General features: G+C 39.4%; 1 protein-coding gene across 1 annotated transcript; it reads right to left on the reverse strand.

The window, feature by feature from the left end:
• Positions 1-890: 890 nt before the first annotated feature.
• PWP1 (PWP1 homolog, endonuclein) lies at positions 891-25,095 on the reverse strand. The gene is made up of 15 exons (XM_012772782.2): positions 24,885-25,095; positions 21,700-21,758; positions 21,382-21,566; positions 17,619-17,704; positions 16,758-16,854; positions 12,704-12,814; positions 11,682-11,812; positions 10,780-10,841; positions 8,222-8,318; positions 7,505-7,566; positions 5,836-5,947; positions 4,145-4,235; positions 3,929-4,050; positions 2,957-3,062; positions 891-2,141 (listed from the first exon to the last, which is right to left on the reverse strand). Exons 1-15 carry the CDS (start codon positions 24,954-24,956, stop codon positions 2,032-2,034), a joined length of 1,503 nt encoding a protein of 500 aa, XP_012628236.1. The 5' UTR covers positions 24,957-25,095; the 3' UTR covers positions 891-2,031.
• Between the last annotated feature and the right edge of the window lie 1,433 nt (positions 25,096-26,528).

Raw genomic sequence — 26,528 nt, forward strand, 5'->3', positions numbered from 1 at the left:
GCTTTGTCAAAGATTAGTTGGCTATATGAGGATGTTTTATATCTGGGTTCTCTGTTCTGTTCCACTGGTCAATGTCCCTGTTCTTGTGCCATAACAAGCTGTTTTAATTACTATAGCCTTGCAATATAGTTTGAAGTCTGGTAAATTGATACCTCCCATTTTGTTTTTATTGCCTAGGATTACTATTGCTACACAGGGTCTTCTCTGGTTCCATATGAAGCATAAAATTATTTTTTCTATATCTGAAAAATGATGGTATTTTAATAGGGATTGCATTGACTCTGTAGATTCACTTTGGGTAGTATAGACATTTTAACAATGTTGATTCTGCCGACCCACGAGCATGGTATGTTCTTCTACCTGTTTATGTCCTCTGCTATTTCTTTCCTCTAGAGATATTCTTTTTTGTTTGTTTGGTTTGAGACAGAGTCTCACTTTGTTGCCCAGGCTAGAGTGAGTGCCGTGGCATCAGCCTAGCTCACAGCAACCTCAAACTCCTGGGCTCAAGCAATCCTGCTGCCTCAGCCTCCCGAGTAGCTGGGACTACAGGCATGCGCCACCATGCCCGGCTAATTTTTTTCTATAAATATATTAGTTGGCCAATTAATTTCTATTTATAGTAGAGACGGGGGTCTCGCTCTTGCTCAGGCTGGTTTTGAACTTCTGACCTTGAGCAGTCCATCCGTCTCGGCCTCCCAGAGTGCTAGGATTACAGGCGTGAGCCACCACGCCTGGCCTAGAGATATTCTTTATAGGAGAAAACATTTGAGAGAAAATTTACTATTGAGTTTAAACCTGTGAGGTCTCTCTCTCTAGCTGTTATTAAATTTTTAGTGATTTGGAGCTTATTTTCATATATAAAAGCCAAATCAAAACAAAAAGAACCAAAATAGTTATTCCATCGTTTAATGTCTTTAATTTACACATTTGTCTTGTAGAAAGAGGTTTCGGTGAACTCAAACTGCTACACAAATGACATTCTGTAGTATTAACACTAAAATGAAGCCACCTTCATGAATTATACAGGAAATATTAATGGCTCATGAACTGATAACTCTTCTACCAAGTTAGGGTTGGGTCTCATAAATCACACTACTAATACCTGCTAAAATTCATACTTAATAGAAAGACTATAATTGGAATCATCCCTTGTTAGGTGAAAAGATTTTCTTATTGACACTGAATCTTACCTATTCTGTGCCTAGCGCTGTTCGGGGAATGGTTTCACTCTACTCCTTGATGACACTGCATGTCACTTTTAGAATTTGGTAAGTAAATTAATAGTAGTACTGGGAATACTTCTAAATCATGAGCATTGATTTGAGAACAGTTAGGAAAGTGGAGTTTCTGCCTCTACTCGTGTCCTCTGTCAAACCACGACCTTTCCAGGCCCAGGTTTACTCATCTTTTAAAACCACAGGATTTTCCCTCTTTAACCACTTTGGTACCACGCTCACTGGCTGGGAAACCTTGCCCACAGCCGGCACTCATAGTCCATGTGATAGTTTGTGCTGTGCATTGAGGATGAATCCGTTTTGCTCTTGTGAAAGCTTTAAAGCACCGAAAGCTTGTTTTACTTTACAGGCAGCTTTACTTGTAATGTCAATCAGAATAGGTAACATATACATATGTTTTCATTACATTATTTTTAAATGTTCACAATTTTGATAAATGAAAAATTAGAAAAGTCAATCATGGCTGTAGGCTAAAGTCACTGTGTACATTTATCTGTGGCTATCGACTATAGTCAACACTGGTCCTGAAGTGGTTAAAACTCTAAATTACTACCTATTTTACAAACCTAGATTGCCTGTGACAGATGGCATGTTTAAGGAATTACTTTTTAAAATCTTTTTTATTCTTTATAAGAAATGCAACAAGAGCCCTGTATGTCACCTGTTTGAAATGTAATCACAAAGACTGACTCTGTCTCCACAGTTGCAGAAAGGAATGTCAGGCAGTAGGAAGTCTTAGGCCACCTTTTAAAACTCTCAGTTCAGGTTAACAAAACAGGAAATTATATGATCTTCTTTAAGACTCCATTGGTGTATCTGAGCTCCTACTTCCAAAAGGGCCACTAATAGATGAATTTCTTGCATTGCTGAGAACAAGCCTCTCTCTTCTTCCAAATGCTTCATTTACTAAAACACAAATAGTTAAACTATCAGATCAGGAAATTAAGAGTATAAAATGCAAAAATGAGCAATGAGGTTCTCGACTCTAGAGCAGAAATTTTGCCTATGAAAATATATTTAAGTAGTACTTTATAAATGGGAAAGTAAAACAACTCAAAAGTTTTATGTTCTGAATGAAGTAAATTTTTAAAAATGGTCCAATTTTTTTTTGTGCTTTACTTTGTTTGCTATAAGACTTATCTAATCTGCCCTAATAACAGATGTCCCATCTTTTATAACAGTGACTTTATCCTTCCCTCATTCTACTTCTGAATGTTTCTCTCTGTATCATAACCAGCATAGAACTTTTTGGATTATACATACACACACCTCACCATAAGAATAACCCAGAGAGAAATCAGGAATCATACAGTGTGGATATATTACCTGTGTCTATAGCACACACTAGACAACCTGAAAGTAATAAATAAGCAGCCAGGATCCCCTGCAGGGAGGGGAGTGGCACTCTCAGGAAAGCTGGATTGTATAGAATGTAGCTGAGAAAAGGACAGGCTTATTCACATTAGAAAGGGGAAAGGCCATTCTTCCAGCTTTCTCAGAAGATCTTTCAATTTAAAAATTTTAATTGGATAATTCTCTGAATATGGAAATTAGGACAAACTTATTTGTGAACATGAAGACTTCCAAATTACATTTGATCTCATCTATTTCCTACACAGACCATACTAGCTTGTTCTCTACCTAATGTATTCAAGTCACACACATTCTGTGTTAGTCCCTACAGAACTCATTCAAACAGAACAGATACTAAAGCTTCTTACCTGACGAGACTGTGCTTATATCCCAGACCCGAAGCCCTTCTTTCTGACCTCCAAAGGCATAAATAAATGGCAAATCAGGGCAACATGAAGAACAGAAGAGAACTCCCTGGAGAGAAAAGAAACAGCAAGTCAGTGATTTCAATCTTTCCAGAAAGCCCTAATGTCTAGACCCTACTCTTATCTCTAAGAACCTACGACTTAAAATGTTTACTCAAAACCAACTCACCAGTATCTTTCAAGCCCACTGCAGATGTAGCTGATGGTCAAGTTGCAAGAGATATTACTGCCCTACGAAGCCGGACAAGTTCAACATGACGGCCATTCCATGGGGACATGTGCATGTTCTGACCACTCAGGTCTCTCATCTTCATTATCATTCTATTAGATTCCTTAATCTAATCTGCTATGTATTCCCAGAAACATTAGCTCTCCTTAAAACAATGACAATCATACCAGAGGTCACTATAATAAGTCTTTTTAAAACTTCTGTTTTCTTTTTTATAATTGTATTAATAGATAATACATGTGCATCATAGAAAATATGAACAAAAAAATCTCTCAGCAAGATCACCATTGTTCATTTTCTGGGATATAATCTGCTAGATTTAAATATAAGCATTTAAGCAATTAGGTATTTAAATGTAAGCACGGGATGGTCCTAAAAATTGATTCTGTAACCTGCCTTTCCATTTTTATGTATATACACCCACACATATATATATGATTTTGAAGAGCTGTGCAGTGTTCTATTCCTTCTTGGTTTTACCAAGCAACTGTTAATCATGTGAGTTGGAAAAGGAGATTCACTAAATTCCTCCAAACTGTCCCAAGTGATAAAACTCCCACCAAATTTGACTTAAGCTCAAAATGAACCCCTTTAACACACCCATATTCTTTAATGCAATGATTCCCAGAGGAAGACAAGGTTAGAAACGGAATAAACAAAACAAAGATGCCCAGGGAAATTCTTACCATTTTCATGTCCCTAGAATGAACTAGACTTGGCCTGTCTCCTAAAATGTCCCAGATCTTCACATATTTGTCTGCTGAAGAAGTCACAAGACAGCCCTTGATTTGACTGCTTAGATCAAGACCTATAGGAAGATAAGTTCAGAGAATCTCACTTTAAAATATAGATTTACTTCATCCTAAGTTAATAAAAATAAAAGAAACACTATTCTTGCTCACCAGAGATTTCATCATTGTGGGCATTAAGTGTAAAAACTGGCTTATCTGAACGTGCGTCCAAATTATATACAAAGCCATCATCTGTACTGGCCTGGAAAGAGTAAAAGATGGGCAAGATCATGCTACATGACAATAAACTTCAGCAATGGGTAAAAAGTATAAGTTATAGTAAAAACCAGCTATGTATCTGACTTATTGGCAGAGCTAATTATAATTAGAAATTAATATGGACATAATTTACTTTTAGAGGAACTCAGTTTGCACCCACATGGACTAATTCAGTTGATGTGTCTATTAGGCCTCTGGATATAAGCACGAAGCTATGGTGAGCAGCAAGGAATGGGGTTAGGGATGTGGAAGCAGATGTGAGAGTTACATCCTTGAGAACACAGCAGATACACCTGGGCGTGTAAAGTTAAAAGAGCATGCTGAGAGCAGCGGCCTGGTGAGCACAGCTATTCCAGGTGCAGGCTGATTAGAGGACCCACAGAAATGGGTCAGGGAAGATCAACACTGTCAGTATGGAAGCAGAGAAATTCAATCAGATAAGGACAGAATGGCTGATTAGAGAGGGTTCTTACATAATAAAAAAAGGGAAAGGAAATGAAGGAATTAAGAGACAAGGATGAGAGAGAGAGACCTGAGCCTGTATACAGGCCAAGGGCAGTAACCAGTATAAGAAAAAAGGATGAAGGACAACTGAGGAGTCTTGAAGGCTGGGCTGGGCTGGGCTGGGGAGGAGAAGAGTAGGGTGGTCTCCTCCTTTGAGACTGGAGGGAGAAGTGAACCATTTTATCTCTGACTTCCCTAAATATTTGTGATTTTAGTATCTATGACCATATGTTAGCTAATAACCTTAGGAAATCTATACGCCAGACTGTTGAGAGCCAAAGTACAACATGCAGATACAACTGGAACTTCATTCCTGACAACTAAAATGGAATCTGGCTTCAGGCAGCATGGCTGGGAACACCATTGCCTTTAATAAGGATGAGACACTAAGTGTCTCAGAATCTTTACTTCAGGAACCTTGTTCAAACTGTCCACTTTTTTGAAAGCTATTTTTTAGAGACTCTTTCCCTCCTTTGCAAAGCACTACATATTTACTTTAGGAAGACTGGGAAACATGGATTTCTTCTATCTTCCCTTCTGGATAAAAGCTGGGATTTTATTTATGCATGTATTGAACTATCAGTGGAATTTTGTGATGGTACACAGAAAATTGTTACTCTACGGACAAGACGGGCATTTACAGAAAGGTCTTACATTCCTCCCCCCCTCCCCCCATTTGGAAGACAGCTATTAAATAGGCTGGCATTCTCATCACTAGAGCTCCATTTAAGTATGAGGATTTACACAAAAGAATATCTTCTTTGATTTAACCATTAAAAACAAAAAATAATTTTAACTATGCTTAATATTTCAAAGTACTCTGCAGAAAAATAATCAAAATCAAGTAAAATGTGGCATACTTTGGAGTGGTTGGCAACTGGCAAGACCATTTACATGTTCACTAATTTTCTGTGGCTGAGCCATTCTGTTTAAGAAAAAAATCTTATTTTTAACCATAAATGCAAGTTTTACACTATTAATATAGGAAAAACTTCTCAGATATTGTCTCTACTATGGAATTAAGGAAAAATAAGTTGTTAGTAACCTAGAAAAGCAAACAGTAACATGTATACTCTTACCAAAAAATGACAGGGTGAAAAGTGATTCCAAGTCACTCTCTCAATCTGCCCACTGAATCGCCACATTCGATGGCTTTCCTCTGGACTTCGGCAGTCATACAAAGCCACTGACCTGGACACATTCAGACAAAACTAGGGTTTTAAGAGTTTGATTCTCCAGTACGTTTTAAGTTTACATATAACAAAATGGTAATAAAATAGCATTGTGAAGTCAAGATTCAGTTAAAGGCTGTTTTAAGGTTCTAAATAAAGTAGGAAAAAAAAAGAATTGAGTTTCACTAATTGGTAGATTCTGGTCCTAACACTTGATGGCACTGGTGGCTCTGATGGCACAGTGCTCTTGACCTCCAGGTCAGATCTTCCACTTACAAGATGAATCCTATTTCCAAAAGTCCAGGACAATCTCAAATGCCCCCTTCCCTGGTCAAGCTCAGAACCAGATAACTCACAACATAGCCACACTTATTGTCTATAACCAGGTTATTATGTTAGAGGAACCAAGGGATAGAAATACTATTATAATGTTGTATGAATCATAACTAAAAATGTAAACATATCATTCCTCAAAAGGATAAGAAGTTGGTTTCAGCTTCCACTAGCTGTCTCTCCCACATTTAGACCCAATCTGTAAAAAAGGAGCAGAGATATAAATGGAAACCCCCTGTGGTTAACTGTAGTGGCCCCAATTCTTCACTTCTCCCTCTATCTGTGCCCTGTGACACGGGAATTCCTTCCATAAAGTCAGAGTGCATCCCCCTGCTCCATGTGACACGGGAATTCTTTCCATAAAGTCAGAGTGCATCCCCCTGCTCCATGTGACCAGTTTTAGCCTAGAGAACGAGACAGAAGTATACTAGGTTCTGAGGCTAGGTCTCAGGAGGTCTTGGTATCCCTGCTGCGCTTCTGACCTTGCCCTGAGAACAGGTGTGGGCTGGCCTGCTGGGACCAGGAGGATGCAAACCACCAGGAAGAGAACCACAGGTCTCTGGCCCAGCCTGAACACACCCATGTTAGCAGAGCTAGCAGCTGAATCCAGCCTAGGTTAGCTCAACCTCACAGAGGTGTAAGAAATAAGCGCTTATTTAAGCCACTCAATTTTGGGATGGTTTGTTTCACAGCAATAGTTATAATCATACGCCTTCAAAATCAAAGAAGCTTCTAGTTCTATAGTTACATTTTATGACAGAAAACCATGTTTCCTTACAGACTCAAAGGGCCAGAGTTGAAAAGGAAAAATAAGCAGTGCTAACAATTTAAACATGTAGATGACTTCATTAATATATTCTGTGTATTTTTTTTTTTTTAGACAGAATCTTGCTCTGTTGCCCAGGCTAGAGTGCAATAGTGTTGTCATAGCTCACTGTAACCTCAAACTCCTGGGCTCAAGTGATCTTCCCACCTCAGCTTCCTGAGTAGCTGGGACTATAGTGTGTGCCTACCATGGCTGGCTAATTTTTCTATTTTTTGAGAGATGAGATCTTGCTATGTTGCCCAGGCTGGTCTCGAACTCCTGGCCTCAACCCAATCCTTCTGCCTTGGCCTCCCATGGTGTTGGGATTACAGTCATGAGCCATCATGTCCGGCCTTGTGTGGGTATTAAGTGGTATTTTCTGAATTAGTTCCAGAGGATAAAAACAGAGCAACACTAATTCCTGATGTGCTTTCTTACTTATCGTATGATCCAGAAATCAGAGTCTGTGCTTCAAATGGATGAAACTGCAGGGTCTGGACCTAAAGGGAGGAAACATAAATGAAGAGATCTGTATTTGCTCTTGGTAAAATTACCTAATGTGTGGCAAGAACCAAGTTGGTAGTGTTTCTATAAATTTTTCCCTTTGAAATTCAGTACTATTTGAAGAAACATAAATGTATTTCATAATCAAAAGGGCAAACAGTATTCCCAAGTAAAGACTGGCACTCAAAGACACAATGCAGCATTCCCCAAACTGTGTTTGGCAGAATACTTATTGCCCCTTAAATGTTAAAGGATATTTGGGCAAAAAAGAGAAGTAGCCAAACATATCTGAACAACTCTACATGTTCCACAAGTCCCAAAATGTGCATTAGTGAATTAGACCCCTGAGGCATGCTGTAGTAATGGATCTGTTAGATTCCTTAAAATCATTGTGACTGACACTCTGCCCTCACACCATCCATTTTTAGGAGCCTCTGTAAAAATGTTACAGGGCACTCATTTTTGCATCTCTAAGATGGGTATTATACCTGTCACAAAAGGCTTTGTGAAAATTCAATGACACAATATGTCAAAGTGCTTTGTAAACCATATAAAATTACATGAAAAGCCATATATAAATGTTTGGGATTATTTTTGGCCAATATTTGTCCCAGATTTTTTAGACTTCCTTTGATCCACTAAGTCCCATACCTTGTCTGTGTGTACGGCAAGGCTAGCTGCTGGTTTCCCCAAGGACATATCCCACAGAATTACAGTATTGTCAGCTGATGCACTTGCCAACACATTTCTGAAAAAGAATCAAATCAGGTAATCTTTTAAAAACCAATAGCATTAAATATAAGAAAAGGATTGACATCAAAAAGAATAAAATACTTAGGAATAAAGTTAACAAAAGAAATGTAAGACGTATACACTGAAACTACCAAAGATTGTCAAAAGAAAGAGTATCTAAGGAAATGGAAAGACACCCATGTACTTTAAGACAATTTTGTTAATAATATGGAAATACTACATGTACAGATTGAGCTACAAACTGATATACAGATTCAACCAATCCCTTTCAGAGTCCCAGCTGATATTTTCTGCACAAAGTGACAAGCTGATTCTAAAATTCATATGGAAATGCAAAGGACTCAGAATAGCCAAAATAATACTGAAAAAGAACAGCAAAGTTGGAAAGCTCACACTTCCTGATTTCAAAATTTACTGAAAAGCTACAGTAATCACAAAAATGTGGTACTGGTATAAGGAGAGACATACAGATCAATGGAACAGAATTAAGAGTCCAGAAATAAACCTGTACATTTGTTTTTGACAAGGGTGCCAAGACTATTAAATGTTCAATGGTGAAAAGAACAGTCTTTTCAACAAATGGTTCAGTGACAACTCAATATCCTCATGCAAAAGAATGAAGATGGACCCCTTCATTACATCATACACATAAAAACTCAAAATGGATCACAGACTTAAATGTAAGAGCTATCAGAAAAAAACACAGATGTTAATGGTCATGATCTCTAGGCAATGGTTTCTTAAACACAACAACAAAAGAAATAAGATATCATCAATATGAAAAACCTGTGCTGCAAATAATACCACCAAGAAAGTGAAACGACAACCCACAGAATGGGAGAAAATATTTGCAAATCATGTGTATAAGGGGTTAGTATCCAGAATTTATGCGAACTCCAACTCAACGTCAAACACCACAATTAAAAAAATCGTGCAAAGGACCTGAATAAACATTTCTTCCAAAGAAGACATACAAATGAATAAGCACAAAGATGCTCACCATCACTAATCATTAAGAAATACAAATTAAAACTATAATGAGATACCACTCCACATCCATTGGATGGCTATCATAAAAAAAAAAAAAGAAAATAACAAATGTTGGGAGGGTATGGAGAACTGGAACCCTTGTGTGGGCACTGCTGGTGGGAATGTAAAATGGTACAATCACTACGGAAAATAGTATGGTGGTTCCTCAAAAAATTAAAAACAGGGCCAGGTGTGGTGGTTTGCACCTATAATCCTAGCACTCTGGGAGACCAAAGGAGGAGGATCACTTGAGGTCAGGAGTTCGAGACCAGCCTGAGCAAGAATGAGATCCCGTCTCTTTGAAAAATAGAAAAAATAAGCCAGGTGTGGTGGCATGTGCCTGTAGTCCCAGCTACTTAGGAGGCTGAGGCCAGGAGGATGGCTTGAGCCCAGGAGTTTGAGATTGCAGTGAGCTATGATCATGCCACTGCACTCTAGCCCAAGCAGAGCAAGACTCTGTCTCAAAAAAAAAAAAAAAAAAAAAAAAAAAAAAATTAAAAATAGAAGTACTATAAGATCCAACAAGAACACTTCTGAGTACCTAACCCAGGGGGACTTGAAGAGATATTGTATGCCCACGTTCACAGCAGCATTATTTCCAGTAGCCAAAGGTGGGAGCAACTCAAGTGTCCACTGATGGATGAATGGATGACACAATGTGGTATATAAAAGTATTATTCAGCTTTAAAAAGGAAGGAAACTCTGACACATATTACAACATGGATGACTTTGAAGATGTTATGCTGAGTGAAATAAGCCAACCATAAAGATATAAATACTGTGTGATTCCACTCACATGAGGTACTTAGAATAGTCAAATTCAGAAACAAAGTAGAATGGTGGCTGTCAGGGGCTGGGGGAGAGGGGAATGGGGAGTTAGTGTTTAAAGGGTACAAAGTTTTGGTTTGGGAAGATGAGAAAGTTCTGGAGATGGATGATGGTGATGGCTGCATAACAACGTGACTGTACTGAACGCTACTGAACTGTACACTTAAAAATTGTTAAAGTGGTAAACTTTATGTTAGACATATTTTGCCATCACTTAAAGAAAAAAGAATAAAAGAGAATGGGGATGAGGAGTGAAAACTAAACGAAGTTAAAAAAACGTCTTCTGGGAAGAAACACATCCTACTGTACCAGCCGCACTGCGGTATGCATTGTTTTTTTCCAGTGGTGGTAGAGAGGAGGGTACTTGGTCACCAACGTGTAATGAGCACCTGCAGTGAAGAGCGGGCAGGGGGTGTGGGGGACGCAAAGATACGGACAGCAGAGCTCCTCCCCGCAGGCAACGGGTACTGCAGGGAACGAAGACAGGATGGACAAAAAGGCCCACAACACATGAAGTAGAGAGTCAGGTGTAGGTAGGCATGAGGTAAGACCACATGGTGACAGTCTTTTACAATCATTCAAATGTCATTTCTTTTTACCTGATTAGCTTATTCCATGAAAGGTCAAGGACAGCATCAGTATGCCCTTCTGTTGAGGAACTCTGTAATAATTGTTTTAATTACTTTTTGTTTTCAAGTCCCCCATTATAAAAATTGATATGTTAATTTGCAACCTTAAGATTATTTTTTTGATATTAAACTTGCTTGAAGAACTAAAGAAATAAACACTTTACCTCCCTGTTACTTTAAATATCCATGATAAATACTCTTTACAGGGAAGAAACTATAGTAGCCCTTTTATTCTTATTTATTTAGATTTTTGGAGACAGGGCCTCACTATGTTGCCCAAGCTGGTCTTAAACTCCCAGACTCAAGCAATGCTCCCAACTCAGCCTCCCAAGCTGCTGGAACTACAGGTGTGTATTACTGGGCCCAGCTATAGTAGTTCTTAATCTAGGTGCTATGATTCTACAAATATTAATCTTGTTCATCATCATCCCCCAAACCTACCAGTTTAAAAAGCTACAGGAATACACAGATATTTAGAATTCAACACACTATAGGCTAAATCAAAATTTTTTAAAAGTGCAAAACTAGTATATTAGTATGAATATCTATAATATGTGAAGGAAGATTGTAACTTGAGAGTCTTTCATATATGGTAGCTATTCATACGAACACACTAATTTTGAACTAGTTTTATGTAATACAGAATAACATGCCAATGGAGGTTTTACACAATCAGAAATAAGTTTTCCTTGGATGGGCTTTTTGAAACTAGACATTGCAATAACTTTATAACTACCTGTCGTGTTTCACTAAGAATATTTTATTGGACAAGTATATGTTCTTCACTCTCTCACCCCCATCCCATGCCCCTAATCCCCTATAAACTTATTTCCATTTGTCATTAGAGTTTAAATATCTATTAACTTCTTTACCTTCTTTCCTTTCTTTTTCTTCTTTTTTGAAAGCTTACTTCCAAGTGTGAATACTGGTTCTAAAGAGTCCACTATATCAAGGTCCCACACTTCAATAACGGGGGTCATGTTTCCCACAGCAATATAATTTCCTACAGGAAGACACAATGCACTTATGATTATAAAAAAAAAGACATATAACTTCTAATCAAATACATTACATTGTAGATTAAGTAATGGTTTAGAGTAGTGCTTCTCAAACTTATATATGCATAGGCATCATGTGAGTATTGTTAAGATGTAAATTTCAGGTGGTCGTAGGTAGGCCCCGAGTCTGCATTTCAATCAGCTCACAGATGATGCCAATGCTGTGCTGTTAGTCTTTGAACCACAATTTGAATGACAAAGATTCAATCTCTTGGCCCCAGCATCCTCACTTATATAATGAGAATAACCCACCTCCCTTCCTCCTTCATGGGGTGTTATGGGCATGAAGAGCAGATCAGAACGTGAACAAGCTTTGCAAACAAGATGTAAGATGTCAGTATTATCAGTGTTTACCTTTATTAAGAAGTACAGAAAGGGGCAACTAATTGTGTGCAGATGTGGTTAAAAGACTAATGTGAGAACCTAATTATTTGTGCCAAGTCTCTTCACTTCAGTTTTATCTGATGTTTTCTAAAACAGATTATGCCACTGAACTCAAGCTGCTAACATCAGACACATCATCACACCATTTTATACAGGGTCTTTATGGGACCTTGACAGTTCCACAATCCAAAAGGCTTTCAAGGCCCTGTCCTTCAGCTACATTGGAGTAGCTACCTCCTTAGCCTATCTCAAGTCTGGAGATATACAGACCCCCAAACAATTAAGTGATAGTGTGTTAAAAACCATATAACTGTAACTTCATAAAATGACAGTAGCTTTATAAAATATCAGCAACAATTCTGAAAACATTCAAGAGAACACAGAATTTAAGTAGCTAGAAAAAAACCATACAGGACTAGTAACCATTGAGCAATCTTAAGTTTTCCAATTACCAGTAGAATCATCTGGGCTAGGATCAAAATTCAGCCATTCCACACTCAGAGGATATGCAGACAGGAGAATATCATGGTGCACATAAAAAGAGTCTTCTTCTTGATTGTAAACTGAAAGATTGGGAAAAGGGACTTTATTGCATCAGAACAAGAGTCATCAGAAATCACTTCCCATTCAAAAGTAGACTATTAAACCAATAGGAGCCATGATGCTTAAAGTGAGACACACGATGACATTAAAAGGAGATTCCAAAGTCATTATTGCTAGGTGAAAATCTGCCTAATTTATTTCCACCATGTATCATGCCCCAAAGGGGACCATGAACACTGGCAGATACTTCACCTGCATGCTTGCCAGATAAATGGTCCTGTTGTCTAGTGCTTTGTTACAGAAAACAAACACTCATAAGATCTCTACAAGAAGTACTTACTTTATCTTCTAAAGGTCTAGCTGACTATAAGTAAAAACAAACAAAAAACAGCACTGGAGAGAATTCATATATAGAAATCTAAATGCCTGTCAAAATTTATTCTTCTTTAATATTTAAAAAAGTTTATGGCCTGGGCATGGTGGCTCACTTCTGTAATCCTAACACTCTGGGAGGCTGAGGCAGGAGCATTGCTTGAGGCCAGGAGTTTAAGGTTGCAGTCAGCTGTGATGAGGCCATTGCACTCTAGCCTGGGTGACAAGAGTAAGACCCTGGCTCAAAAAAAAAAAAAGTTTATGAAGGCCAACAATGTAAAGAAAGCTCTTGAGGACACCCTTTTGGAATATGGAAACTAATAGAATTAGCTTTTTTTTTGAGACGGAGTCTCACTTTGTTGCCCAGGCTAGAGTGAGTGCCGTGGCGTCAGCCTGGCTCACAGCAACCTCAATCTCTGGGGCTCAGCGATCCTACTGCCTCAGCCTCCCGAGTAGCTGGGACTACAGGCATGCGCCACCATGCCTGGCTAATTTTTTGTATATATATTTTTAGTTGGTCAATTAATTTATTTCTATTTTTGGTAGAGACGGATCTCGCTCAGGCTGGTTTTGAACTCCTGACCTTGAGCAATCCACCCGCCTCGGCCTCCCAAAGTGCTAGGATTACAGGTGTGAGCCACCACGCCCGGCCTAGAATTAGCTTTTTAACATTCATGGTTATAATGTTTTTTTATTTTTTTCAAGGTCAAAATGTAAAGAAACAAAAATATTGTTAAAATCTATGACTAAGAATCTTTTTTTTTTTTTTTTTTTGAGACAGAGTCTCACTCTGTCACCCTGGCTAGAGTGTAGTAGCATCAGGATAGCTCACTACAACCTCGAACTCCTGGGCTCAAGTGATCCTCCTGCCTCTGCCTCCCAGAGTACTAGGATTATAGACGTGAGCCACCACACCTAGCCTAAGAAGTCTTTTAAAAATTATACAGTGAAACACTGACAAAATACAGCCCAACAGCCAGAAACCCCCTCCTCTGTATGCTTTTTATGAAGATAGAGGTAAATGATAAAATAAGCTAAGGATTTTAAAAAAAATTCCTCAGACCTCTGCTTCTGGGATAGATTTTTGGGATTAGCAGATTCCATGTCATGTTCTATCACATTGGACTATGATGAGAATGCATATTCAAAATGATTAGGTTGTGGTCCTGCAAAAACCTCAACCACGTTCGCTGTACTTGGCTTACGTTTTAAATAAAATTGGTAATAATTGAAAACATACTCTTTTAACTATGAGAAATCAATATGATTTGGAAATTATTATTATTATTTTTTTTTTGAGACGGGGGTCTCACTCTTGCTCAGGGTGGTTTCGAACTCCTGACCTCGAGCGATCCGCCCGCCTCGGCCTCCCAAAGTGCTGGGATTACAGGCGTGAGCCACCGCGCCCGGCCTGGAAATTATTTTTGAATAGATATGCTGGACAGTTTGAAGATTCCCTCCAAACCCAAGTAATAAAGTACATCTACAATGACCGAACTTAGAAGGAAATGGAAATAAAATTGCTTTATTTCACTTCTTTCTCAACTGCTCTCTGATCCTTGTTGAATTCAAAGGAATGATTATAAATTCTCAGATGAGAATGCATAAAAATCAAGACAAACTCTAACAGAGTTTCAACTTCCTGAAATTAGAATTAGTCTTAAAAAGCAAATTAACACCAAATGGTTTTCATCTGAAATATGTAAAAGTTCAAAGATACCAAGAGTTAGAGAGAATAACTTCATATTAAAGTGCCTGCTATTTAAAGCCTTTTCAAAAAAGATTTCAAAAATAGATGACAATGAGCCATGGGATAAAACGGGTCTAATCTATAGGCTTTCCACAGACAGCCTTAAGGATTCTGAAGTGTTACATAAATCTGAGCTAATCAATGGGACCAGTGATGAAGCAACCTAGAGGACAGCAATAAACATTAAGCCTTTTATTTATTTATTTTTTTTTTTGAGACAGAGTCTTGCTTCGTTGTCCAGGTTAGAGTGAGTGCCGTGGCGTCAGCCTAGCTCACAGCAACCTCAAACTCCTGGGCTCAAGCGATCCTACTGCCTCAGCCTCCCGAGTAGCTGGGACTACAGGCATTTGCCACCATGCCCGGCTAATTTTATATATATATCAGTTGGCCAATTAATTTCTTTCTATTTATAGTAGAGACGGGGTCTTGCTCTTGCTCAGGCTGGTTTTGAACTCCTGACCTTGAGCAATCCGCCCGCCTCGGCCTCCCAGAGAGCTAGGATTACAGGCGTGAGCCACCGCGCCCAGCCTATTTTTTCAAACTGTACAACTGTGCCTCCTATAATAAAAGGTCTTATCAACCCAATAATCTCTTTAAATCTTCAAAGTTTCAAGACAGATGAACAGAAGACTGCTAGGGGTGGAAAGTACCCGGGCAAGGATGGACTTGTCTGAGGATATGTGCACAGAGGAATGGGCAAGAAAAACAACAGCAAAAATCTGTAGAGCATATTCCAGATATCTTAGAAGTCTATTTTAGTATATAAAAAATGAAACAGATTTCACATAAAAAATACCAAGTGAAAAATACCAAAATACCAAATACCAAGGCATTCAATTAATAAATATCAACATTAAAAAATATGATTTAAAAACTTATATTTTCACGCCTGTTTCAAATTACTGCAAAGCATTCACCTCTGGCTTTGGTGCAAACACTCCCTGAAGTGGGAAAGGTGACCGAGATGTTTTGATTCCAAAAGAGAAATGTGGCCCCCTGTGTTGAATTATTTTGAAGAAAATAAAAATGTTTTGCAAAGGGGAAATATCTGAAATAACTATAAAAAAGCAGGATAAAATCCTATCTAGTATAATCTATGTAAAGTAAAAGTGGCCAAGACAAAAAAAGAAAAACTAGGACTAAAAAACCAGGGTGGCAAATTATTACCTCAGGGTAACAGGATTGATTATACATTTTTCTTATATTTGATATATAGTTTTACTTCCTGTTTTTTACACTGGGGGGAAGAAGCAAAAAACTGGCAAACGTGTTTAAATGAAAGATAAAGGCTGGGCACGGTGGCTCATACCTGTAATCTTAGCACTATGGGAGGCAGAGGTGGGAGGATCACTTGAGCTTAGGAGTTCCAGACCATCTTGAGCAAGAGCTGGTCTCTACTAAAAGTAGAAAAATTAGCTGGGTGTGGTGGTGTGTGCCTGTAGTCCCAGCTACTTGGGAGGCTGAGGCAGGAGGATCACTTGAGCCCAGAAGTTTGAGGTTGCAGTGAGCTATAATGATGCCACTGCACTCTAGCTCAGGCAATAAGAGTGAGACTGTCCCCCCCACCAAAAAAAAAAAAAAAAAAAGATTAAAAACCCCTACAAAAAGTTTCCAGGGGACCTACTTCCATAAAACAAAGTTAGGTACCAAAGTGATATATCCAACTACATGTGCCCAGAACAATAATCAGGAAATTGTAGGCTGTGCAGAATTTAACTATATAACCAATTTAAATGAGGTACAACAGGATCTGGCACCTAAAATTTCATAACAGTAACTATTACTGTTATTATTTTAATATCACTTAGAAAACCTTTTAGTAAGGGATTTAATTCACTTACCATGCACCTCTAAATTGCACTGGTCCTGTTCAGCTCGACCACAAACTATGAGATTGTCACTGGGCTTAATCAAGAAATCTTCACGTTCATATTGTTCCTAAGTGGAGAGAAAATACGTCATTGGCTAGAAGTAGATATCCAGTAAGGTTTCTCAAACACTTAAGAGCATAATTAGCCTGGCATAGTAGCTCATGCCTGTAATCCCAGAGCTCTGGGAGTCCAAGGTGGGAGGACTGCTTGAGACTAGGAGTTTGAGACCAGCCTGGGCAAAACAGTGAGACTCAGTCTCTACAAAAAATTTAAAAATTAGCTAGGCATGGTGTTGTGTGCATGTAGTCCCAGCTACTTGGAGGCTGAGGTGGGAGGATCGCTTGAGTCCAAGAGTTCAAGGTTACAGGTGGTGGCTCACATCTGCCCATAATCCTAGCACTCTGGGTGGCTGAGACAGGAGGATTGCTTGAGCTCAGGAGTTTAAGACCAGCCTGAGCAAGAGTGAGACCCCAACCTCTACTAATAGAAATATTAGCTGGGTGTTGTGGCATGCACCAATAGTCCCAGCTACTCAGGAGGCTGAGCCAAGGAGCTTGATGTTGCCGTGAGCTATGATGATGCCACTGCACTCTATCAGGGCCAAAGAGTGAGACTCTATCTCAAAAAAAAAAAAAAAAAGAAAAAAGAAATTGAACCTCACTCCGCCTATCCCTTAGTAAAAAAACTAAACATTTTTTTAAAAAGTTACAGTAAGCTATGATTGTGCCACTGTACTCAAGCCTGGATGACAGTGAGTCCCTGTCTCTAAAAAAATTTTTTAAATTAAAAAAAAAAAAAAGGAACATGATTATAAAAGTGATGTAAATTTACCGTATCTTTCAGAGTAACATAAGGATCTTGATCGTTACTCCCATAGACTGTAAGACCCAAGAGAGATTCACCAAGAGTCTCAGCATCTGTAAGAATTCATAAATTGAAATGAATAAAAGTCATCTCGACAAAAACATTTTTTCTAAAACACCCATCTTTGGACTTGGATCCAACCATCTATTTCATAAGTAACTCTGAATCATCCACAGTTGTGAAAGAAAACTGCATAATAAGAAGCAGGAATTTAAAAGCCATTTATAGTAGACCTATGGAAGGCATTTCTTTTTGTTTTTTTTTTTTAACTCTGGGTACTGGTCTGGATGGAACGCATTTCTGATAGTCTTGGAATTCACAATCTTCCAATGAAAAAGAAGTAAATCAGGGAATTAAACCCTTTTAGCAAATATTAGAACTCTCTTCATATTCTCTAGCTTGCTCCTAGCAATCACGATTGAAGGTGCTATAGAGAGGCAGCCTTGAGAACCCGGAAATAAAATGACCCTGAAACACTGAAATCAGCACAAAATAAATAAGGGTTGCCTGGTCAAATAAAATTGAGAAATTGATGTATTTCACAAAGTTAACCAGGTTGCTTTATTGCATGCACTGTCAGAACTGTTGATATGCTAATATGCCTTAAAAATCTGAAAAAAGAAATACTGTGTACCCTTTTCACTAAACTTACTTGAAAACGGAATTATTCTTTGATGGCACAGTGTAACAGAGTAGACGCAGAGTAACATAACTCAGGAAAAGGAAGACACCCTGAATTGTTAGAGAAAGCTACTTTATGAAGGCAGTACTGATGGGTCTTAAATGTCTGATATACATATACAGAAGGGAAAAATGCCATCTCTCCAGGCTGAGTTAGCTGTTCCTTTCTCTGTATTCACATGGCACTCTTTCCCTAACATGGCTGGGGCCCACAACCAGAGTCCAGGGGAAAAACTATCCCTTGCTGGGCCACATCTAGTGAAGTACACTGAAAAGAATGAAGGCTTTAGAGCTAGAGACTGTTTAAACTTCAGCATCATCTTTCACCAGCTGTGTGCCACTGGTAAATGGAGGTAATACTTTCTCAGTACTGCACATAAAAGAAAATGAGGTCAGTAGGAGTGCATAGGAGAGATGGCCAGGGAAATGAGGAATAAGGAGGAATGATCAACTAGATCAGGGGCCCTCAAACTTTTTAAACAGGGGGCCAGTTCACTGTCCCTCAGACCGTTGTAGGGCCGGACTATAGTTTAAAAAAAATATGAACAAATTCCTATACACATTGCACATATCTTATTTTGACGTAAAAAAAAAAAAATGAGCAAAAACACCCACATGTGGCCTGCGGGGCCGTAGTTTGAGGACGCCTGGTCTAGATGGAAAAATGGATAAATGACAATAAAATTTGATGTAGATGGAGCAAAAAAAGTCAGGGTTACTTCTTGTCTAGAGGAAAAGAGGCATACCAGTGATGATGAAAAGCAGGGGTACCAATTCTGGAAGAAAGCCAACTATGAGTATGATGCAAAACTCCCAGCTACCTTGGCAATCTTTTTTCCATGCCCTTCTCATTCCTAGTGCCCCAAGCCAGGCCCTCACTGCTTCTGGCCTCTTTTTTTTTTTTTTTTTTCCATTTTTTAAGGCTGGTCAAGTGAAGCAGTGTGGCCTAATTCATCTTAAGTCTACTGATCCTCCAGGGAGAGGTTCACCCTATCTCCCAACCCATTCTCCACTGCTGCCTGAGTTGACTTCTAAAGTTTATATCCAATTATGTGTTATCAGAAACTTTTAATGATTTTCCTCTGCACAGAGAACATAGAGATTCCCAAGCCTGGTATTCTAACCTCTCTGGGACCCAACAAGGTTTTCTAGACTTTCTACCAACTCCCCGTCCATCTTCTCAGTGCTTCACTCACATAGATCAAAATGCCCAACATTTCCTCCACTTTCCGTCTTTATCCAGGCTGTTTCCTCTCCCCATCGTATACACTAGATCTAGCTCAACACTGCTACGACACTGAAGACTTCCTATACATTGCCACATTACACTTTATCTTCCTCTTATTTGGCTCAGTTCTAACTCCATAATGTTGTCTACAATGCTCAAACATGCGCCATTTGAGGCATCCAGGCCAAGGCTGCTAATTTTCACCCTGACTACTTTGGTCAATTCTGTCTCCACTCAGAACCTACTTCCTTGTTTCTCCTTACCTGTCCATTATTTACTGATCTTCCTGTGCCCAACACACACCACGTCTCCATGACCTGTTCTTTAAACATGCCGACAATACTGACTGCTCTTCCAAATATCCCACTGTGCCCATCATCAAGCCATATTTTTAAAAAACTTTGTATTATGGATTCAAACACAAACAAAAGTAGACAGGGCATAGTGAACCTTGTATCACCTAGCTTTGACAATTAATATTTCTCAATGTTGTTTTTTCTACCCTTCCTCTCCTCCCATCTCTGGACTTTTTCAAAGCAAATCCTACAGAACATATTTTCCTCGATTTTTCAATATGATACTCTTAACAGATAAGGACAATTTTTAGTGCCTGATTATAACTGCGACAAAACTTGCTTATGTAGTACTTTAACCATCAGTGAGATGGCTGTGATTTTGCTTTGTAGCAGATAACATTAGTATCAAGAGTTAATTTTTTGCGTCAGATCATCTACACTTCCTGATATTATGACTTGGGAGTTGCTGATTCTAGCTCTCAGATTCCCACAGGTCCCAGAGATGCAGACTAACTGGAATTTGTAAGTTAAATAAATAACTTATTTAACCTGCTCAGTGTGCTAAAGCTGAATGCCTATTTCTTAAACCCAAGATTGGAGGTTAGCGCCACCCAGGCCAGCATATTCCAGAAGACAACTAAGTGAGCTCCTCCAGCTTCTGCAGCTCCTTTTCCATTCATCTTTACACTCCTTTCCCCAGAAGGGAATATGCATAGCTTTCTTCCCAGCTCACTTTATTCCCCCCAAGGCTTTCTACATGAACTTCTCTGCCTTCTGCTCTACCTTTCTCTCTTCCCACCTGTGATTCAATGCTTCTGTTATAATTATCTCCAACAACAGTATCTCAAAATGCACATATAGTAGCCCTCCCTTATCCTTGCAGAATGCATTCCAAGACTCCCTGTGGATGCCTGAAACCATGGATCGTACTGAACTCTCTACATACTACGTTTTTTTCCTATATATACACATACCGATGATAAAATTTAATTTATAAATTAGGCACAGTAAGAGATTAACAGCAATAAAATATAACAATTATAATGATACACTGTAATAAAAGTTGTGTGTGAATGTGGTCTCTCTCAAAATACTGTATTATACTCAACTATTTTCAGACCACGGTTGACCGTGGGTAACTGAAAACTGGAAAGCAGATGGGGGGGGGGACTACTGTACTCTAAAAAATTCATTCAGTGGAGGAAAAGGTATATAGATATAAGTTCAAGTACACTAAAACTGCACACAAAAACTCATAATTGGGTTATAATTATCCCTGATATATGCAATAAAATATACAATATTATTATTTTTTTCTAGATCTTGGATTTACAGCTTGGATTAGTGGGTTAGAGCTTATCTTCCAAACTGGTTTAGGAAAGATGTTCTCTTTAACTCTTGAACTAAACTGTTTGATTGATGTCAGGGACAATAAAATCTCAGAGTAAACCTCTGGAACACCACAAGCATGATCTAATGCATGGAGCTTATAATTACAAACCAGTAGAAGTGAATGAATTCTGACCTGGGTCACCCTCCTCATCATATTTATCTAAGTCGTACTCAGCCAGCTCATCATCATCTAGCGTCCTGTCGTCCTCTGGGTCACCATCCTCCAAGGGCTCCCTTGGTCGAGCCTGGGTACGTGCACTCTGCATGCCATCTTCTGAAGGATTGCCTGGCTCCTCTTCATCACTGCCACCTTCTTCTCTATGGGAATGAAAACACAAAGAAAAAAATCCCTCAGATGGCCCCTTCCAATAACAAGACCACTTAGTCATCATTATTTAAGACACATACTTTATTTTTACTTTACTACAGACATCAACATTCCTAAACTTACTGCAATTTTTCCTTTGCTTCAGCAATGAGACGTTTTACTTCTTCTTTACTTAGCTCTACCTATAAGAGAGCAAACATTTCATTACAATATATTTAGGGAAATCATTAGAAGTTTTTCAATTAAAAAGAAGTTTGCAAAGAAGCCAGCAAACATATAAACAAATGCTCAACATCTCTAATCATTAGAGAAATGCAAATCAAAACCACAATGAGATATCACCTAACCCCAGTGAGATTGGCCTCTATCAAAAAATCCAAAAATAATGCTGGTGAGGATGAGGAGACACAGGAACACTCTTACACTGTTGGTGGGACTGCAAATTAGTGCAACATCTGTGGAAAAGAATTTGGAGATACCTCAAAGAGCTAAAAATAGAAATACCATTTAATTCAGCAATAGTACTATTAGGCATCTACCCTAAAGAGCAAAAGACATTCTATAATAAAGACACCTGCATCCGAATGTTTATGGCAGCACAATTCACTATTGCAAGGATGTGGAAACAACCTAAGTGCCTGTCAATTCATGAGTGGATTATTAAAATTTGGTATATGTATACAGTGGAATATTACTTAATTATAAGAAATGACAGTGATCTAGCACCTCTTATATTTTCCTGGATTGAGCTTCAGCCCATTATCCAAAGTGAGGTGACACAAGATTGGAAGAATAGGCTCCACTTGTACTCACCATCAAATTGGTACTAAAACTATGGCGCTCACATGGTAGTAATTTTCTCCAGGGATGGGGGATTGTGGGAAGTAAACTCACAACTATAAGACATGGTGAGCATTGTGGGGGGCATGCCTCTAACCCTGGCTGGGGAGAGGCAATGATATAAAATGTAACAAAAATGTTTGTACTCTCATAAAACCCTGAAATAAAAGAAAAAAAAAGTTTGCAAACAAATGTAATATAACTTCAAGAATCCAAACATCAATCTAGACTCTTCTATATTTAACAGAAATGGAGTTTTTACAGGTCTTTATAATTAAGATCCCTTCCCACCTTGAAACTATTCAAAAACCATGCTCATTCTATTCTACCTCCCTCTCTTTAAAACAAAACCCCAAACTGATTTTTGTAAAGTGGCTCTGTGGCGGTGCATCTGGTTTTCTTCTAACTATTTCTGGCTCCTTGTAGAGCACCTCTCCTCTTCCCTGTGGGCATTCATTCCTTAACAAACCACTCTTGCATTGGTCCTCTGCTCTTTTCTCTATTATCACTGCTAAGTAGTCATTCATTAGGCTCACATCCTTGTAAAACTCATTCATTTTTAAGACTAAAATTACCACCTCTGAACTAATTACTCCAAATTTTCCCTTCTCATCTTATATTCCAGTTCCATTCCTCCAACTGCCTATAAGATTTCTCACTTGAACATCCTTTATCCGAATATTAACAAATTCAAAACTGAAGTCACTCTACTTCAAAACTGACATTCCCTCACCAATCAATACTTCAGTATCTTTAAAATACCTCATTATTACTAAACTGTTAAGTTCCTTGAAGACAGAAACTGAATTGTCTAAGTACATAGTTTAATGCCTGGCCCATGGCAGCAATGCTTAATGACTGATGATCAATCAATCACCCAATTTCTACTAAAGTGCCTCTAGTGATATGGAAATCCTCTTAAGAATGACTTTTCATGGTGGGACAGCTCCATAAATTAAAGGATCAAGGTTTTGTGTTTTTAAAGAGATGAGGGTCTTGCTATATCAAGAAGCTGGTCTGAAATGCCCAACTTCAAGTGATTCTACCAAGTCAGCCTCCCAAGTAGCTGGGACTACAGGCAAGAACCACCATACCAGCTAAAGGCTATTTCTTAAGTTTAATTAAAAGATACTTATTTGTTCAATTTCTCTTATAGGTCCAAGTTTTCCCTTCTGGGATTTCATAAAATAAATTCCATCTCTTTTTCCTATAAACTCTTCAAACAATGGTTCCTAAACTTGTCTGCACATTGGAATCATCTAGGGGATCTTTTAAAAGTCTTGGGCTACACTCCAGACTAATTAAATCACAATACTCAGGAGTAGAACACAGGTATCAGTATTTGAAGCTGCCCAAGTGTTTTCAATGAGTAGATTCATTTACAAATCACTATCTTCAAGTATTTGAAAGGATATATGTCCCTTTTTAATAACAACTGTTTCCTTTTTCAACAATTTTTAATATGAAATGATTTTCTGTCCCTATTCTACAAATATATATTGAGTGCCTATTGTTAGGGCAACACTGAATAAACAGTGGTGAATAAAACAGTCTGTGCCCTTGTGGAATTTAAAACTATTGGGACTATTCCAATCTCTCATTACTGTTAACTCCATGTCCCATCTACTTACACTGCTGTCACTTTCTCTGTCATCATTGCCCCAATCAATTACATTCAAATCAATTACATTCAACCCCTTTACTTCTTTAATAGCACTCATTCCCACTGACATACCATATGTGCCTATGTCAACTCCACAAAGGCAGGGACTTTTCTGTTTTGTTCGTGCCTATCTCAGGACCCCGAACAAAAGCACTTGGAATTTGATTAATAAATTAAGTGATCGTCATCTGTTAGACTTAGTCTCCAACTCCTGTAGGTTTTTCATTACGTGTCACATTTACCTCTCATCCCCACTGCCGTCATCATCTCACTTGGATTACTTCAAAAAACTCCGAATTCAACTTCCAGCCTCACGACACCTTAGCCTGCACACCCGTTTTTCTACACCACATTCATCCTTCCTGCGTCCAACACCGAGCACAGGAGTGGAAAGTGGAGTTTTCCCAGCTGTGCTCTCTTCCCAGTTACGCCTGAAAATGCACTGGGGAGGGAATGAAGCTGTGGGGTTGTCAAAAAGCCTTTCGGGGTGTTTCTCAACCAAAGCAGCAGCCCACCACACCCCCCTTTCCAGTCCGCGAAGTCCACGTGCGTGCGAATTCGGGGGTGGGGCTGGGCGTGGGGTAGGAGCGGTGGAGAGGCGCGGCCCCTGACTGCCCAGGCCCGGGAGCTCCAGACCCTCCGGGCCGAGCTCTAGTCACCACAGTCGGGCCAGAGCCGGCCTCCCCGCAGCAAGTCTCACTAGGCTGGCGAGGCCCCGCGTTCCGGGTCCAGGGTCCCCAGGCGGGGCTGACCCGGCACGCCGTGAAGAAGCCGCTCCCGCACTCTCCCAGCGACCGGGCCTCACCTTGTCTGGCGTCTCTTTGGCCACGCCGCAGCGGACCCAGGCCACGCATGTCACCTGGCGGCTGCGGTTCATGGTCCTCGGCTCAAGGACCTGTCAGGCTACGGACCGGCCACAGCCACTCGGTAGCCGGCACGCTGGGGATTCCGCACTGGGCCGCCGCCAGGGCAGAGCGCAGGCGCGGACACTTGCTGCTGCAGTGTCGGCGCCCGCTTCTGACGTCACTTAGGAGCGCCGAATGGGAAAGGGGTGGAGAAACGATTGAAGCGGAAGCAGCCGGCCGAGGAGTCCATGTAGGGTGGACTGTGCTGGGTTCAAGTAGGATGAAAAAGCTTTTCAGGACCGCTTGTGATGGTGTATGCTGGAGGCACAGAAACTATTTGGTACTGTAGGAGTTAGTCAGAGGCAAAGTTCCATCTTTATTTTGCTTGCAATTCCATAGATTTCAAGCTGACAAATGGAAGAGTTTTGTGGGTTGTTTTTTTTGTTTTTTTTTTTTAAGATTTCTCCAAAATGAACTTGTCATTTCAAGGGAATTTCACCATTATATTTCATTACTTTTTTTTTTTTTTTGAGACAGGATCTCTTGCCCAGCCTAGAGTGCAGTGGCCTCATCATAGCTCACTGCAACCTCAAATTCCTAGGTTCAAGCGCTCCTCCTGCCTCAGCCTTCCAAGTAGCTGGAATTACAGGCAGGTGCCAGCACACCTGGCCTGCGTTCTTGAATGTTAACTTTCTCACCTTAAAACATTTAGCACCTATTATTTACTAAGTATGTAGTAGTGATTGTAACATTGGCAAACACAAAGTGTTTGTTAGGTTGAAGGCACCATTTTAAGTGTCTTACATTGACGAGGTTCCTTAACCCTCTGTGGGAGGTCTTATTTACATTTCACACATGAGGAAATGATGATCTTTCCCAACGTCACACTGCTAGTAAGTGGTGTAGCTAGGATATGAACCCAGACAGTGTGAATCCAGATACCTGGCTACTATGTGTGCTTCCTAGCTAAGGTCAGAGTCACCTAGTGGAAAATGTCAGTGGCTGGAGGACTTTAGAATGGAAAATCTTAATCTAGCATCCCAGAAAGATCTGGGTTTTGATCTTTCTTGGCTTCTTGGCGGTGTGACCCTGTCTGGGTTATTTGCCCTCTCTGATCTTCAACATGCCCACTTCTGAGACAGGCAAACAAAAGGAACAGGAGAGTGACCACCATGGAGGAAAAGTGGTGGCAAAGATAAGTCTTCCACAGTTGCATCGTCAAAAGGGAGGGGTCCACTAGGGGGTCTATTTGTGGACATTTTTGCAACAAATTTATTTTTACATACAGTATTTTATTTGGTTCTCACAACAACACTGATGAAATGTAATCAAGAATTACCTTTATTTTAAAGATGAAGTTAGAAGGTCCAGTGGTTAAATACCTTACTATCCCTGAGATCACACACATGGTTAGGAGCTGACAGTACAGGTAGTTTTTTAATTTTAATTTTAATTTTTGTCTGTGCAACTGCTTTGTCATAATATAGGTAGTTCTATTACCAACTCTACACTAAGCCTAATACCCTTGGCCTTCTATACTAGCCTGAGGAGGGATCCTTTCAGGAGTAACTTGCTCATTGTTGGGTAGGAAGATTATGTGTTCA

The sequence above is a fragment of the Microcebus murinus genome, chromosome 10, assembly GCF_040939455.1.
Source record: "Microcebus murinus isolate Inina chromosome 10, M.murinus_Inina_mat1.0, whole genome shotgun sequence".
NCBI lineage: Eukaryota > Metazoa > Chordata > Mammalia > Primates > Cheirogaleidae > Microcebus > Microcebus murinus.